The sequence below is a fragment of the Carcharodon carcharias genome, chromosome 10 (assembly GCF_017639515.1).
Source record: "Carcharodon carcharias isolate sCarCar2 chromosome 10, sCarCar2.pri, whole genome shotgun sequence".
Lineage (NCBI taxonomy): Eukaryota > Metazoa > Chordata > Chondrichthyes > Lamniformes > Lamnidae > Carcharodon > Carcharodon carcharias.
The window spans coordinates 136,982,805-137,000,788 of NC_054476.1; the positions used below are offsets into that span (position 1 = coordinate 136,982,805).

Genomic DNA, 17,984 nt, shown 5'->3' on the forward strand with positions numbered 1-17,984 from the left:
CCTTCTCCCGTAACCTTTGATCCCCTTACTAATCAAGAACCTATCTATCTTGGTCTTTAAGTACACTCAATGATCTGGCCTCCACAGCCTTCTGTGGCAATGAATTCCATAGATTCATCACTCTCTGGCTAAAGAAGTTTCTCCTCATCTCTGTTCTAAAAGGCCTTCCCTTTACTTTGAGGCTGTGCCCTCGGGTCCTAGTCTCTCCTACTAATGGAAACATCTTCCCCACGTCCATTCTATCCAGGTCTCTCAGAATTCTGTAAGTTTCAGTCAGACCCCCCCCCCACCTCATCCTTCTAAACTCCGAGTATAGACCCAGAGACCTCAAACGCTCCTCATATGTTAAGCCTTTCATTCCTGGGATCATTCTGTGAAGATGATGTTAAAACTGTACAGCACAAATTTGATATCAGGATTACTTGTTAAAGGATAATAATCATAGAATGGTTGCAGCATAGGAGGCCTTTTTGCCAGTCATGTCTGTACTAGTTCTCTGCAAGAGCAACTCATCTATTCCCACTCTCCTGTCTTCCATGTAGCCTTGCAATTTCTTTCTCTTCAGATAACAATACAATTCTCTTTTGAAAGCCATGATTGAATCTGCATCTATCACACACTCAGACAGCTGCATTCCAGATCCTAACTACTCACTGCGTAAAAGTTTTTTCTCATGTCACCATTGCTTCTTTTGCCAACTGCCTTAAGTCAGTGTCCTCTGGTTCTCGATCCTCCCGCCAATACAATGAAATAATCCTCTATAAAATAGTACCATCAACCAGAATCTGATCACCTTTCAACAAAAGGTGGAAAGTTTAGGAAAACAGCTGCTATTCGGAATAATTATCCAATTATTATTACCCTTGGTGCCTTAAAATGTATGCTTATCTTATTGAAAAAAAAGGTGTCAGGAGCAATGTGACATCATGGTCATGTTTAGGAGAGGGAGACGAGTGTTTTTTTCACAACATCTTTAAGAAGCAAAGTAAAAAACTTGGATCTATCTTAAGTCTCTGCAGTTTGGCACAAGGTGTCTCCCTGAGAAAAGCAGTGAATTTACTTATTGCAGATAATACCTCCTTGTCGCAGGAATGAAACAGGCTGCAGAATTGGGCAAAGTGACCATGGCTGAATAGTTATGCAGACAATATTTCACAACCTCATGCCACTAGAATCAGATAGTAGTTCAGGTGCTTTAAGATTTCACTGTGCTGGAATATGGTCACCTTGGAAACTGCACACTGATAGGATGATTTGATCCTTGAGGTTTGGTTTTAGGGTGCCAACAGGTTTGCAAATATAATGAAGCACCAGGAAGAAAGCCTGCTAATCTGTGGTCCAGAGAAATGGAAACTGTGGACCACAGGTGCAGATTCAGTTATTAAGTTTACCATCAGGAGATGATTACACACTTCTGCTTCAATACTCCTTTCCATTGCTCCTATAAATTTGATACTGAAGGCCTCATCTCAAGATTTTCTTTTACATAATAATGCCTTTCCAGAAGTAAACATCATAAACAAGGTGGAGGGAGCTTTATGGTGTTTTCTCAGTCTAGTTAAGCCCCAGGGCAGTTGACTCATGGAACTGAGGGCATGGTTGGGTTATGGAAGAAATGTTTAATTTAGGTTTGACAGAAGAAGTCATGCAGGGTTAGCAGGAATTGTCCATCAGCTGAGGAGCCGAAATAGTCTGTTAATGCTTAGTCAAGCTGGATTCAGAAGCCAACTGTGGTGAAGTTCCACATTGCACCAAACTGGGGACAGGGCCTGATTTCCAGGAACATGCAGGCCCATGCCCAGGCACATAATTTCCTAACACCCTATTAGTTTTTCCTTTGGGGTTTATGAAGTAAGATAGCGTACACAGGATGGCTCCAAGGCCCTGGTCTCCATGCCAAACAAGAAGGTTTGCAGTATGTTGGGTAATACAGATATTCAACTGTTTCTGCTGCATTTCTTAATGCATCAATACCTGAATGTCAATATTATTTTAACACATTGCAAAGATGGTAAAAGATGTCATCGCCATGTCAAATTAGTGGTACCAACAACCTCCTTAAAATCAGTTAAGATGGGAGTCAGATGAGATTCCTGTGGAGACTTCAATTTACTTTAAAATTATTTACAAAATATTCAAGTACTATGGATGTCATCTCCAAATCCCAAGGAACCGTGTACTTGTTCCATTTGGCATTACAACTGCACCCCAATTTAATAGGTTTCCATCACCATACCAGAACTGCAGGAGCAAAATACTTAACACAAAAGCTGTACATATTTTATCTGAGCGCTTAAATTAAAAAAAGCTGCAGCGATTTCTCTTCCTCTACTAACTTCCTGTATTCTTCCTCTACAAGCCGTGAAATAGGGACATCTGGTCTAAGGGCATCAGCGGACTTCTGCATCCTTGCGATTTTTCCTCAATTAGGAGGCCAGCAGGCCAAGACTATATTAGGGGCTGGGGGGTTAGGGTGCATTTCAGTGCCTTCTGGTGCCAAAATTGTGGCCAACAGCTCTTAACAGAACCTTTAAATGTAAACCCCACTTACCAAAATACGGTTACTCAACTCAGAACTTTAAATACAGAGAAGTTGTGATCATGAGCAAAAGCACTCTCCAAACAGAAAATTGCTCTTCCATCAGATATCACTGGAGATGGGAGGCAGAACTAAAATAATTTGTAATAATTGTAATATAATAATAACACAATTTGGTCCGACCATTATGCTAGTGGAAAAACTTTATTACATGTAAATCATTGTTATTATTAGGCCTCCCTGACCACAACAGAAGCCAGTAGGAAAGCAATGAATTTACTGATTGCAGATAATACCTCCTCATCCCAGGTATGAAACAGGCTGCAGGACAAAACTACACAATTTGTGACAGGATTTCACAACCTCATGCCACTAGGATCAGATAGTAGTGCACGTGCTTTAAAATTTCACTGCCTCACCCTCCTAGGGTGAGGAAAATAGTGCACATTATAGTTTTCCACTTCCTAACCCCACTAAGATCAGGTAATAGTGCACATGCTATAAAGGTTCCACTGTCTGCTCCACTGTGGTTAGATTCTATTCTATTTTTAATGCTCACGGTTAAAAGATGTTAAAACAAAGAGAAGGATACACACAAGAATTACAGATACTACAGTTTCTAACATCACTGCTGTGGTAAATTGCGATACGACAGGCAATACACAAGAAACTGTGTAAGTAACCATTGTACACTCAATTTGTTGATGTTTTTTGCTGGCTGGTGCTATGTAAACATGTATTGAAGTGTTTCAAAGTGCCTGGAGGGGAGGAACAGATAGAGGGAAAGGGAAGGGGAAACATGCGAGTCCAGCTCAGCTAGATCTGCCTTTGAATGGAATATCACCAGTGCTATGATGATAGACAGCAGGGCTTTGGAAGATGCAGCCAGTGCACCCTTGCTTTACCATTCACAGCTGTTGTAATTGATACTGCATTAAGAAGCAGGAAGGAAGGAAATAAAAACACAGCTAACTCTAAAGAAAGTGCAGAAGACCAGAGGCTTTTTTCACAGGCAGCACTGGCTTGAAAGGCCCTTCCAAATATGTCCAGTTATTGCCGAAGACAGTCCTCTGTGACCCCTTGAGCAGCCAGCTCGGCAATGACATTGTCCAGGTAGTTGGGGTCAGGGAATCCGTGCCCCGAGACATTGGACCCCATCTCTGTTTTGTGGTGAATTTCATTCCAAACCACGGTGTCCGTTTCTCCAGTTGTGTTCGACGTTCCCACAGTAAAAATCAGCCGTCTGTTCCATGCTACTTTGAGAAGCTCCAGAACCTGAAATATATGATTCAGTACAGTTTGCATTCATTTCCTGAGGGCTGTACGTGCATAGCTTTATACCAAGAGCACTAATCAAATGGAAGTCAATTGATTTTTTTTTTAAAAATGATTACTCTTTCATGGGATGTGGGCATCACTGGCAAGGCCAACATTTGCTGCCCATCCCTAATTGGCCTTGAACTGAGTGGCTTGCTAGGACATTTCAGAGTCGGGCAATTAAGGGTCAACCACATTAGTGTGGATTATGTTGGCCATGTGGAGTCACATGTTGGCCAGGCCAGGATAGCAGATTTCCTTTCCCGAAGGACATCAAAGGATGGGTTTTTGCAACAATCGATGGTAGTTTCATGGTCACCATTACTGAGACTAACTTTATGTTCCAGATCTTTTCTTCTTAATTAATTGAATTTAAATCCCACCAGCTGCCATGGTGAGATTTGAGCCATTGTCCCCAGAACATTAGCCTGGGTCTGTGGATTACCAGTCCAGTGACATTACCTCTATGCCACTCTCCACCAGAAACCCTGTTCTGTACTGTTAACTGATCGCAACTGTAGAAGCCCAATAGCTGCACAGTGCAACAGGCTGCAGCATCCAGCAAAATGCATAACCACCTTCATGGAGCAAAGGATTGATTTTTTTTTAAAATTTTAAACATGTTCTATGGTTTCTTAATAAGGTTACATTCCTGTAATCAATTCAATTCTCACACATCTACAATGTGGAAAATCTACCCAATACCAAAGTTAGAGCAGGTGGCAATCACGAGTATAATATAAAACTTATGAGTTCTTTAATTGTTTAAATTGTTTGATCTACTCTGTTACACTTTATATTACCTGTTTGCCCTTTTCACTATAAGGCAAGTAGCAGTGCCTGGGGAAGCCACGGGCAGTGTACGGTTTGCCAGGATTCGGGTGCTCTGGACCCTGTGAGCAAAGGGGAGCTGGTTAATTTCAGTAAATTAAAAACATGAATAGATAAAAGCTTTCAATTGCAATTCCCAAGGGGATATTCATTCTTCCCTAATTACATTTTCAAAAATGTTTTACTTTTAATGTAGGAATAATTGCAATAAGGAGATAAATAGAACTTGAGCTCTACCAATGTCTTAGAACTACACAGTGTAGGTTCCATATAGGCCTGCCAGATCCCGATTCAACCACCAGTCTATGTTGTGTTAACTGGTCTCTGCCAGAGTGGTACCTCAGTGCCACTGGGTTAAGCCAGGGTGGGGGCAGGAAGTGAGTTGCAGCTCCTGGCCTGCATTTTCCAATCCTGCCTGTGGTGGGAATCAGTGCAGGCAGGGCCGGAAAATTTGGAGAGCACCTAAAAGTCTGTTCACTTTGGGTGGGAATTTCCGGTCCAAATCCCACCCCGTTATTATCCAGTTACCTGACTGGAAAGAGACTGCAATTTCCAGGTTAGAACAGGTCTGGGCTCACTTGGGGTGCCCTCCATAGTTGAATAGGCTGCAGTTCATTGTCTGAACATATATGACCACTTGGACAGAGGGGCTTGAATATTTATTTTAAGATTAAGAGTTTTTTTTTAAATATCAGTGGTCAAAATAAAGTGCCTAGTGCTAAATGTGTCTCACGGTCCACTGTCCCCATGAGGCAGCACCTAATGTCTTCCCAATGCCAGCACTGCATCCCATTAATAATGGGAGTCTAAGCGACACAGTGGCTTAAAACACTAAACACATTGCCCTGATCCACATATTTGTGCCTAAAACTTCATTTGCCTCAAAATTCTTATCAAAATCTCAAGAAATTAGGAAACAGGAACAATTTCTAACAAGTGGTAAAAGCAAAATACTGCAGATGCTGGAAATCTGAAACAAAAACAAAAACAGCTGGAAAAACTCAGCAGGTCTGACAGCATCTGCAGAGGGGAATACAGTTAACGTTTCAAGTCCTTATGACTCTTCATCAGAACTAAGGAAATATAGAAATGAGGTGAAATATAAGCTGGTTGAGGGGGGTAGGACAGGTCGAGCTGGATAGAGGGCCAGTAATAGGTGGAGATTGCCAAAAGATGTCATAGACAAAAGGACAAAGAGGTTTTGACGGTGGTGAAGTTAGCAAGATAAGTGCTAATGGTGACATTAAGGGGAGAAAGCAGGACGAGCAAGGTACACATAGCCCTAGTGGGGGTGGGGTGGGGGGGAAGGGATTGAAATAGGCTAAAAAGGTGGAGATAAAACAATGGATGGTAATAAATTTAAAAATAATGTAAACAGGTGGGAATATATTAAAAAAACTAAAATTATTTGAAAAGCGGGGCAGGGGGGAGGGAGAATCGGAAAGGGGGTGGGGATGGAGGAGAGTGTTCATGACCTGAAGTTGTTGAACTCAATGTTAAGTCCAGAAGGCTGCAAAGTACCTAGTTGGAAGATGAGGTGCTGTTCCTCCAGTTTGCGTTGAGCTTCACTGGAACATTGCAGCAGGCCAAGGACGGACATGTGGGCATGAGAGCAGGGTGGTGTGTTGAAATGGCAAGCGACAGGAAGGTCTGGGTCATGCTTATGGACAGACCGAAGGTGTTCCGCAAAACACTCAGTCTGCATTTAGTCTCTTCAATGTAGAGGAGACTGCATTGGAAGCAGTGAATGCAGTAGACTAAATTGGAGGGAAGTGCACGTGAAGTGCTGCTTCACTTAAAAGGAGTGTTTGGGCCCTTGGACGGTGAGGAGGGGGGAATGAAAGGGGCAGGTGTTGCACCTTCTGCAGTTGTATGGGAAGGTGCCATGGGAGGGACTTGAGGTGTAGGGGGTGATGGAGTGGACCAGGATATCCCGGAGAGAACAATCCCTGCAGAACGCTGCCGGGGGGGTGAAGGGAAGATGTGTTTGGTGGTGGCATCATGCTGGAGTTGGCAGAAATGGCGGAGGATGATCCTTTGAATGTGGAGGCTGGTGGGGTGATAAGTGAGAACAAGGGGGAGCCTAACATGGTTCTGGGAGGGAGAGGAAAGTGTGAGGGTGGATGCACGGGAGATGGGCCGGACACGGTCGAGGGCCCTGTCAACCACCGTGGGTGGAAAACCTCGGTTAAAGTAGGCCTCTACCTATCACTGGCCTTCTATTCAGCTCCACCGGTCCCACCCCCCCTCAACCAGTTTATATTTCACCTCATTTTTATATTTCCTTAGTTCTGATGAAGAGTCATACAGACTCAAAACGTTAACTGTATTCCTCTCCACAGATGCTGTCAGACCTGCTGAGTTTTTCCAGCTAATTTTGTTTTTGTGTCTTACAAATGGTACCTATCTTCAGGTTAATAGTTCACCTCTCCTGTTGCAGCACGTGCTACACAACAGATTTAGGTGGAAATGGAGTCAGATATTGCAAAACAATTTTCATTGCAGTAAAATGTTCTGAAGTAAACTTTATTGAATTGGGCCAAGCTACTTCATAATAATGAATCAGCATTTCTAGTTTAGACTTTGGGGTTGAAATCTAACTACCATGAATTTGTGGTAATTAATGAACTCAAATTGAGCCTTAATCTCCCTTCATGGGCCCTCTGATAGCTGTAAACTCAAACTGAAGTTGAACTTCCATCACCCAAACTGTAGACACAATAGCTCAGCTCTAATCATAGTCAACTGATTGGTACAATGCAAGTACAGACGGACAAGAAACATTAATTGTCCATTGATGAGCATTAAGGGATTAATTTAAATAGTAAAACAGATTATATTTACCTACATCATTCAAATTATTGCAACAAGACCAGATCCAACAGACATTGATAAGAAAATATTGGTTTCCCATAAATAGTTTGTTAGGCAATCTTAATCTTCAAGAAGTATAATTTCTACTGTCACAAATCACTCAGGAGTGGTTACCTGAATACCATGAGGGATATTATACACAATTTGTATAGACCCAGAATCTGGATATCCAGGCAGTGACTGTGGTAATAAATAAATATCCATCTTTCCTTTTGGCTGTGTTCCAGTCTTTTCACCATAGATTATTTTACATGAAGGACACTGCAAACTGCCATCCTGAAAAATAAGAACACAATTGCTGAGTACACATCTCTAATCTGGAAATAATGGGTGGGATTTTCCACACCCACTTAACACCACAATCTTCCAGTCCTGCCGCATGTCAGTGGGCTTCTGGCTGGGGTGCTGCCTCACCCATGGCAGGTCCCGCCCACGATGGGGCTGGAAAATCCCAGCCTATGACTAAATACTGGAATAACACAAATTTCCCTTCCCTAATGAAGTAGCCCACGATTGTCCAAAATATGCATAACATTATGTTCATACGGCACTCCTATACAGAACTGAGTGAAGCAGGCAAGGAAGGCTCCTGATTTTATCTGTCTGAGCTGAGTTAACACCTCTTAACTGAGGCAGTGGTGGATGGACTACATGTGATCTTATGGTAATTCCTTATCAGTCAGCAATGCATGGCCACTAAAAATAATGAATGAATGTTGAGGGGGGAAAAGGTATGAACAAATAAGTGGCACTTTAGAATAAAACAATCAAAAAGTCCGCACAGAACTGATCTAGAACCAACACTGACCATTCACAATATCCTCTATCTAAAGAATATTCTTCCCCTTTAGGGAAGATTGCAATGCCACTTTAAACAAATCACTGCTGCACTATTGCTGGTTGAACTATGTATGAAGTGGGACAATTTTCTGTACCTTGTTTCCATTTTCATACATGGCCATCATACACAACAAATGGAAGACATGGCCACATCTTGTGAACTTCCCCACTGCACCCGGCTGAATGTTTCTCATCCGGGAGAGTCCATCGTACCCGGACAAGGCACTCAGCTTTTCCATGCAAATCATACAGTCCTAAAATACACAAAAAAAAACACAAAATCAAAGCAATATTTAGCTTTAAAAACTTAACATTCAGTAGGTTTGAGCAGAACAGCATGCAGATACCCAGTTCAGAGTCTGCACTGTGAGGTGCAGTGGGAGAATGAACCGTACCACATCACTGTCCTGAAGCACAGTAACTTTGGAATCTGCTCACTAATACTCAGGAAAGTGTAGTCACTGCAATTAAATAGATGCATTCAATCTCTACTAGTAAATTGAGGACAGCAAGTTAACTGAAGCATTCAACCCATGGTCTCAGATTGATCCACAGATCCTCATTTTCCCCGTAAAATGTAGACTAACTGCACTGTCAGTTTAGCTTAATCGGTAGCAGTCAATTTTCAGCCCATAGCTGTGTGTTCAAATCCTATTTCAAGTTTCAGCATATGATCTAGACTAATAGTTCAGTACATTGAAATCTGTATTGCTGAATTTTGTTTTCCTGATGCCTTGGCCAATATTCCTCTCAACCATGCCGAATATCTATTTACTCACTGTCTGAGATCTTGCTGTGATAAATTGGCTGCTGCATTTACTTACATAACAGTGACTGCACTTCAAAACTAATCCTCTAATACGAATATGCTTTGGGAAATCTTAGATGTAATATTAATTCAAGCTTTTTTTACTTAATTTAAGTAACATAAAGAACATAAATGAACAGCTTTATTTATTTTTTTCTATGCAAAATAGCACAAAATGGGCCTAAGTGGGAATGGGAAAACCATTAAAACACTAAGTAAATAAATCAGCACACCCACAAGCAGCTACTCAACATCCTAAACATTCATTTTTTTAAAATCCCATTTCCACTTGTATCATCAGCTGATGGAGAATTCAGACCATTTTGATTGGAAAATGTTAACATATTAAATCAATGTTGGAAATTTTGAGACTAATAAACATAATGTATCAGTGTTATGTCACAGCAATTGGTACAAGCTGAGTTATATAATCCCAGAGGGAAACTTGAACAACTGTCATAACCTATATTTTCAATTGGTATGTTTGAGAGGCAGCCCTGAATTCAGGAATAAGACCACTGAGCCTCAAGACTAAATCAAACATTTATTAATTTAACAAGTTAAACACATGTCTACAAATTACTACCATAATAACTTTTAAACAAATCTCCAATTTAATCGCTTCCAGATAAATCTTCACCAAGGCAACAGTAACCCATAGACTTTAAAACAGACACCAGGCAAAGCACATTTGACTGTACAAATTCAAAATGAGGTTCCTTGCAATTTGGTTCCCTTGCAGACAGTTGTAGGCTTACAGGCTGGTTAGATCTTAAATGCCTCTGCCTTACACAAACTCCTTTGTTTATACCTAGCTTTTCCTTTGAATGTAAATTTTCCATGGCATCCTAGACTTTTCATGTCATATCTTCTAGCAATAACATTTTCATCCTACTAATTTTATTAATAACATAAACACATTGTTTGGCGTTTCCCAGCTAGGTGCAAGCTTTTATTCCCACTCTTGAATGCTTTATTCAACAAATGTAAATTTACACTTTACCTTCTATCCTCCTTAACTGTTTACCCAATTAACATCTCAAACTACTATACATCAAAGCACCCAGACTAGCTGGCTTTAATCCAATTAAGACACACACAGACACAGGCCCCACTACAATTCCAATTTAAAAATAATTTCCAATAACATTATTGACATTAATATCTCTTCATGACAACCAGGCTATGATGATTAATGCCTTTTAAGCTCCTGTATATTACAGCTTCTTCGGTAAACATACAGTTTTCAAAGTCATAAGTCTGAATCCAGTAGGTACTATGGACATCTTAGGCCCACCGTCTTCTCAACTCCTGCAAATATATTGCTTTTTCTCAGTCCAGGATCTTCCCCATGTCCAAGCACCCTTCCATCTATGTAAGCTGATGGATATGTAGCAAATTTGTTAGGGATGGGTTAAATTCATATGGTGTACTTTTGCTGATGGCTGAAGAACCAACCTGAGAGGCAGGTTCTGCCACAAGTGCCTCGTTTGAAGTGGTTATCAGCTGTTGTTGTGGATTGCTGTTTTCAGTGTTGGTGCCTGTTGCCAGGCCACAGGAGCCACTGATTGTCATGATGGTGCATGCCGACCCAGAGGCGATGTCACCATTTTCCTCTGTCGTCAGCTATTGTCTCCCAGGTGTGAAAATTGCTTAGGGCCTTCATGTCACACTTGCAAGCATCCTTGGAGCGGAGCTTTGGACATCCTGTTGGTCTTCTGGCTCCAGTCACCTCACCATACAGAAAATCCTTTGGTGTGCGACCATCTTCCGTTCTACAAATGTGCCCGTGCAAGCGAAGTCACCTCCGCTTGATGAATGCCAACATACTTGGGAGATGTGCCTTTGAGAGGACTGTCGCACTCATAATATATTCATGATTCTTGACTAGATATTATCCCACTTAACCAGATAGAACTGTAAAATTGTACAAAACCTCAAGGCACATATCTGCAAGTATATGATACAATGACCTGTAGAAAGATTTTGTACAACACAATAATTGGAATAAATGAGCTCGCTAGTGGGGGAACATTTAGAAATGCACTGACATTCCATTTGTGGTCACACAGTTGCTATTAGAACTAAAACAATAAATCCACATTTTGTTCCCAGTTCTGGACAGTTGAAGATAACATTGTGTTCTGCTTTGGTCTCATTTTAGGAAAGTAATTTTTCCTTCTCATCAGTCTTCCTGGGTCACTTAGTAAAGTGGGTGGAGATATAACTTGTTCCCAGAGCTCTGCCAACTCTACCAACTATTACCCTCAAGTTATAATCCCCACCCACTATATTCCTGGCAGAACTGTAAGTGTTACAATGAATAGAAGAACTCAATGCTTTGGAAAAATAAAACTAAAGCAGGTGGTTTTCAAAAAACAATGACATTCTAAACACTGGAGTGGGGGCTGGTAATAAAATAATGACTTTAGTCCTTTTTGAAGAGCCATGTTGTGCAAGTGCAGTAGGTAAGACAAAAACTGGAAAAGGGAAACTTCTGTTTTGGAAGCTCTTAGTGCTTAAATATCAGTGTTTAATCATAAAAATCACAGTTCGCCATCAACAAAACTTGGACTTCACCTCATCTGGAAACTCTTCTATTCTCATCATGTACTTCTTTACCACCTCCTCTGGGTCCTTTACCATTTCTGTAATGAAAGAAGAAGAAAAACAGACAAGTTATACAATTGTCATGTCCCAGTGTATTATGAATTTTCACTCAATACTTAATATTTTCAAAAAACAAAGGAGGCTCCAAAAAGATGGTCACCTGGCTTCTCTTTTGGAATGAAACACTTCCCTGTGTCAAGATGGAACAAAAGGGACATTCCAGACTGATGTTGACTCAATGCCTTTCCCTGAAACTATTTCAAAAGGGTAATTTCAAATTGAATGAGTCATTTAGATATAAAGACACCAGCTGTCTCAAATTCTCGGTGTGAAAGTCATCAAACAGGATATATAATTGACCTGGCCACCCACCTTATTTTGAAAAGGGCTTTGAACTTGTAGCAGGTCACATGGTGAGAAGGCAGTGTTTGTTGTCTGGTTTTAAAACAGCAAGAAGCTGTTCTGCAGAAAGCATTCGAACCAAATTCACACCAACTAAGGAGCCAAGGTAAGAAACAGCCATACCTTGAAGACAGGAGGAGGACTCTCCCCAACCTTTTCCAACTTCAAGTTCACTGAGAACCAACCTCCTGGAAAATCAACTACAAGAGGCTTTGCAGCTTACTGAAAATCCTCTACAGTACATGGCCTTCACTTCAACTAAAGCATCAACTCATCTAAGAAACTACAGGCCTGACATGAGAAACTGAGACAGACAATCATATATTGTAGTTGCATGGTTTTCCCCTCATCTGTATCTAATCTTTGTGTGAGTGATTGTGTGGATGAGTCAAGTGAGAGAGATAAACTTCCAGGGCAAGTGTGTCTTGCCTTCCTTATTTTTAAATTCACAAAAAGCTTGCTGCTGGGTTTATTCAAATTGGACCTAGCACTCTGAGGGTAAGAAAACACATCCCTCATAAACAAAACACACTGATCATGGGCAGTAAGACAACACAAATTTGGCGATCACAAATGATCTGACTGACAAATATCCATTTACCACTGGTAGCTCAACATCTAGTCCACCGAAATTGCCTCAATTCTAACTGTAATTGAAGCTGAATTTTATAAGCAATGAGAAGTAAAATGTCAATAAATTAAAATCCAGGGCTAAGAGATAAACAACAACAAAACGATTCCCAGCAGCTTCTAAAAAGATTAATGACTAAGAGGTAGTCTCAGTGTCTGCCAATTTTAACAAAACTGGATGAATCACAAGATGATTTCAATTCCCTACACACTGCTGTCATGTCTCTTTCTAGTCAAAAATCTGCTCAAAACAGAAGGCAAATAATATAACCAAGAGATACGAGCTTGAACCTCTGAGGACAACTATGCAATCAAATGATATCAGCTTCACAACTGAAGTGAGGGTTATTTGTTATAACAGTTTGAACGTCTGATCCTCTTAAATTAATTCAGCTTTTCGTAGTCGGGCTCATAAATTTCTCACAACAAAGTCTCCTATTATTATTCATGCAAGGTTTGATTAGATGATCAGGCAGCACTCACTCTTCAAATGGTCTCACTTCCACTCTGATTTCTTCCTTTGATTCTCTTTCCTTACTTACAAATACTTCCCTTCAGTTGAGGGGATAAAATGGTCTGTGCTATGGATGATGCAATAACATTCTATATTAACCTGAAAGTACTAGGTTTGTTACAGTCATGCCTGAGACAGTGTTTTATTGTCAAGTTATTTAGACAGTCTACTCAGTTTGAAGTTGCTTAATTTCAATTATCTGTGAATTCAAAGTGAAATTGTGCAAAAACACCTGTTGTGCTCCTATAAAATTCATTTCAATTCATACTGCTGGATAATTTAAATCTTTATCAAAAAGAAACATAACTTCAAATGAACAGGAGCACACTAGTGGGAAATGACAAATTCATTCAGGACGGGTAGACGCATGAACCTCAGAAAAGGCTATGAGTCACATTTATACTTCCCCTCCCAAGAGGTACACTGACATTGGATTGGGGAAGGACAATTTGCACATGACGCTGAAGGCGCATCTAGTAAGCGGCTGCTATATCGTTTCTGTTATATACCAGATAGGGAATACTTCTAGGAGAAATTCCTGAAGCAAAATTATATATTCACATCTGTCTCTCAGTAAGCAGCAACTTCATTTTTCATCAATTCATTGGTTAACTGATGTGGTATAGGACAGGGAAGGATAATCATGGGGAATTTTAACTACTCCTAAATAAATTGGCAGAAAGAGATAGCAAATGGTATACAGGGACTTGAGTTCTTAATGTGTGCAGGACTCCTTTCTTAGCCTGTATGTAAAAAAGCCTAATGAGAGAGGAAGTACTGCTGGAGCTAGTAACGAGAAATGTACTAGAATGGTCAAGAAGTTAGTGTAGGGGGAACATCTAGGAAATAATGATAATGTAATCAGGTTTAAGATAAAGATTGAGCAGGACACAAATAAAACCAAAGTAATATCCAAACCAAAGCATTAAATTGGCAAAATAATTGATTTTTAGGGGATGAGAATGGAACTAGAGAAACTCAATTGGGGAAAAGTACTCACATAGATATAGAACAACAGTGGTAAACTTTTAAAATGGTGATCAAGAGTATTCAGGAGAAATATATCCCACTAAAAAAAAAAGCAATAAACTAACCAGTAATGACAAACTACAGATGAATAAAGAAATAAATGAAAAACTGAAACCAAGAAAAAGATTTACACAAAGTATACAGACAACATAGAAAAGGATGACAAAAGGGAATGCAAAATAGTTAGGAAAGAAGTTTAAAAAATAGGAAGGCAAAGAGAAGTACAACATTAAACCATCAAGGAATATAAAATAAGCAATGGAATTCTACTGGCAAATAAATAACCAAGGGGGAAAAAAATCAGATAGGAATAAACCCACAGGTAATGATGGTGAAATGGCAGAAATATCAAATTACTTTGCTTTGGTATTTATAGCAAAACTACAGTAGTTGATATGACATGAGAAAACAAAGATTTTTTAAAAATTAAGATAGGAACGTAAGAAATCATTGATAAACTGATCATACAGAGTAAAACCCCTGGTCCAAATGTATTGCATCTGCATATATTAAAAAGTTAAGGATGAGATTAAAACTATTGAAGACATAAAAATTGATTAGAAGGGGGATTAGTGCCAGAGGACTTGTGGTCCTCTAATGTGATTCCTATATATCAAAAAGACCAAACAATTCTAGAAAACCATAGACCAATTAATTCAATGGTACGAAAGCGAATAGATACTCTACTCAAAAGGTATTATGGAAAAAGATGGAGAAACCGAGGATACAATAAAGAAAAGTCAGCATGGATTCCAAAAGAGGTCATTCTCAGCCAATCTTATTGAAATCTTTGAAGAACAGGAAAGTTATATAGTGCAGATGTTTAATTTGATTTGCTTTTTAATTACCTTATTAATCTGTGTCATTACTTTGTGATTTGCATATCTGTACCCCAGATTCCCATGGTTCTCTGTCCAGGCATTTATCTTCCAAGAGGTTTCCTAACTCCATAACAAAAATGTGCCACCTCACACTTGCCTATATTGTAGTTTGTGTCAATTACATACCCATTCTGTAAGCTTATTAATATCTTCTAGTATTGTGTCGTAATCCTCTTTATTAACCGTACCCTCTTATTTGGTGCCATCCGCAAATTTCAAAAATTTTACATAAAATGATTCAGACTTGAATTGGAAGTAAGTGGTGAGTAATGAACAAGAGAGTTCCCAGCACCACTCCTTGTGGAACGTTCCCAAGTTCCCACATTTTTGGCAATCTGAATAACTAGCTTTAACCCTTACCTCCTGTTTTCTGTTTTGTGGCCAGTTGGCTATCCACTCTGCGTCTTGTCCCTTAACTCCACATGTTCTGACCTTAGACATGAGTCCAATATGCAACCTAAGCAATAACTTAAGACTATCTATTGCAGAGCATATATACTACTTAGTGGCAGCAATCATTCTCCTGGGCACTCATTTATATAGAATATTTTTTATTCATCCATGGGATGTCAGCGTCGCTGGCAAGACCAGCATACGTTGCCCATCCCCATCGAACTATGGGAAGGTGGCAGTGACAACTGAGTGGTTAGCAAGGCCATTTCAGAGAGCAGTTATGAGTCAGCTACATTACTGTGGGTCCTAAGTCACGTGTAGGCCAGCCAAGGTAAAGACTGCAGATTTCCTTCCCTAAAGGACATTAGTGAACCAGATGGATTTCCACAATAATCAATGACAACTTCATGATTGTCTTTGCGAAGACTAGCTTTCAATTCCAGGATTGAAAGTTCTTAGTACTCTTATAAGGCTGTATCATTTTCATTCAGAAGAATCAAAGCACTCATGTTTACTTTTCACTACACAACTGATCTGTCAACCATGAATCTATTACATGGTTGAATAGTTTACAGCCATCAGGTCGATGCTGAGACTGTGCTATGCTCAAGTGACATGAATGAATGTTGAGAGTTGTGGTTTTTACACCAGATGCTCCATAAGCTTTATGTACTTAATTGCTGAAATTGAAACAGCAGTAAGTGAGGAATTAACTGGATGATAGTGAATGGAAGCCTATGTATGACTGTGGGGGACCGGGTTAAATGATGCAAGGTTATGAGTGTTATATTAGCATAATTTAATATCAACCTGCAAACTAATTATCAAGTGCCTTATTTGAACTTAAGATCAGAATAATGGAGATCTGAGAGTGCATTAGAAAACTAAGCTGAATGATGAATTGAGATCTTAAACTGAAAAAGAAGAATCCAAGCTGTGTAGGAATGCCACCAGAATACTAAAATAGAGCTACAGGATTGAACAGACTTTGAGCTATCTTATGGCCAGTCACCTCCTTGCAACTGTTGCCACTTTCAATACTGTGAATCTTATCTAAACTACATACTTTACATTTGAATTGGGACAGGAAAATACTAATTCTGTGAATTGTTTTAAGCTGCTCATAATTTATAAACACCAATTTAAAATCGAACCACAAATCTGAGTTTCAGTCTCTGGAAAAAGCATTCTTCATGGAAGCCCAGAGAGGGCCATAGATAATCACAGCACAGTCTGAACCTGTTCCCACTGAACATCCAAACAAATACACTTCACAGTAAGGGCCTTCAGGGGCTGATTTTTTCCTCATTAGCACAGAGGAATTGAGGTTCAACTGCTCTTGCTGTCTGGCTAATATTAGATAAATTGGCAGAGATTGTGGGTCGATCTGGGAATCTGTTGTGCGGCAAGAAATATAGGATGGTGCATTTATGCAAGTCTTTGGAGAACACATTCCACACTTTTATTTAGTAAAGTAACCATCAATGGCATGGAACAGGTTATAAGAGAGGGGATAATTTATTTGGAAAATTATCCAGTTCAGGTACCCTCCTGACATGCACAATATCCCAGCCCAGTCAGCTCCCAGGGTGGGAGGTAAAGACTCATTCCCTGTTTTCTTTCCCACACTCCACCTCTAATGCACTTGCTAAGGGCATTTACTCATTGTTCTGTCAGATCAGGCCATTAAATAACCATTTACTGCAGCAGGTAATTATTGTGCTGCCAGTGCAGTCCACTCAAGGGAAAAAAAAAAAATCACACTTGTCATCCCTTCTGCACCTGCAGGTTGGTGCATGACAATCAAAATACCGTTTTCATAATGGATATCCATGCTTATTTGTTTGCGTGGTGCATTAATTAACTAACTACAATGACAAAATCTGATAAATGTAAACACTTAAGGCCTCATATGGAACCTGCAAGATAAACAGAAGTATTGCATCCAGCTCTGGGCACCACACTTTAGGAAGGATGCGAAGGCATTAGAAGGTACAGCAAAGGTACACAGGAATTATTCCAGGGATGATGAGCTTCAATTATGTGGATAGATTGGAGAAGTTGGTCTGTTCTCCTCAGGAGAAGATTAAGAGGTGATTTATCAAAGGTGGTCAAAATCATGAATCATCAGGGCAGAACAGATAGGAAGAAACTGTTCCCGTTGGCGGAAGGATCGAGAACCAGAGGACACCAACTTAAGGTGGTTAGCAAAAGAAACAATGACATGAGGAAAAACATTTTTTTTTTTAAATGCAGCGTGGCTAGGATCTGGAGTGCACTGCCAGAGAATGTGGCAGAGGCAAATTCAATCATGGG

General features: G+C 40.0%; 1 protein-coding gene across 3 annotated transcripts in view; it reads right to left on the reverse strand.

Moving 5' to 3' along the window:
• Window positions 1–2,724: 2,724 nt before the first annotated feature.
• dtx2 (deltex 2, E3 ubiquitin ligase) overlaps window positions 2,725–17,984 on the reverse strand; it is a 55,920-nt gene continuing 40,660 nt past the window's right edge. For 2 of the 3 annotated variants that reach the window (XM_041198148.1, XM_041198147.1), the window contains 5 exons: window positions 11,790–11,857; window positions 8,497–8,655; window positions 7,676–7,837; window positions 4,660–4,749; window positions 2,725–3,814 (listed from right to left, as the gene is read on the reverse strand). In XM_041198148.1, the coding sequence (XP_041054082.1) occupies window positions 3,590–3,814; window positions 4,660–4,749; window positions 7,676–7,837; window positions 8,497–8,655; window positions 11,790–11,857 (704 nt within the window). In that variant the 3' untranslated portion in view covers window positions 2,725–3,589. The remainder of the gene's footprint in view (window positions 3,815–4,659; window positions 4,750–7,675; window positions 7,838–8,496; window positions 8,656–11,789; window positions 11,858–17,984) is intronic. The other variant, XM_041198149.1, reaches the window with a different exon arrangement.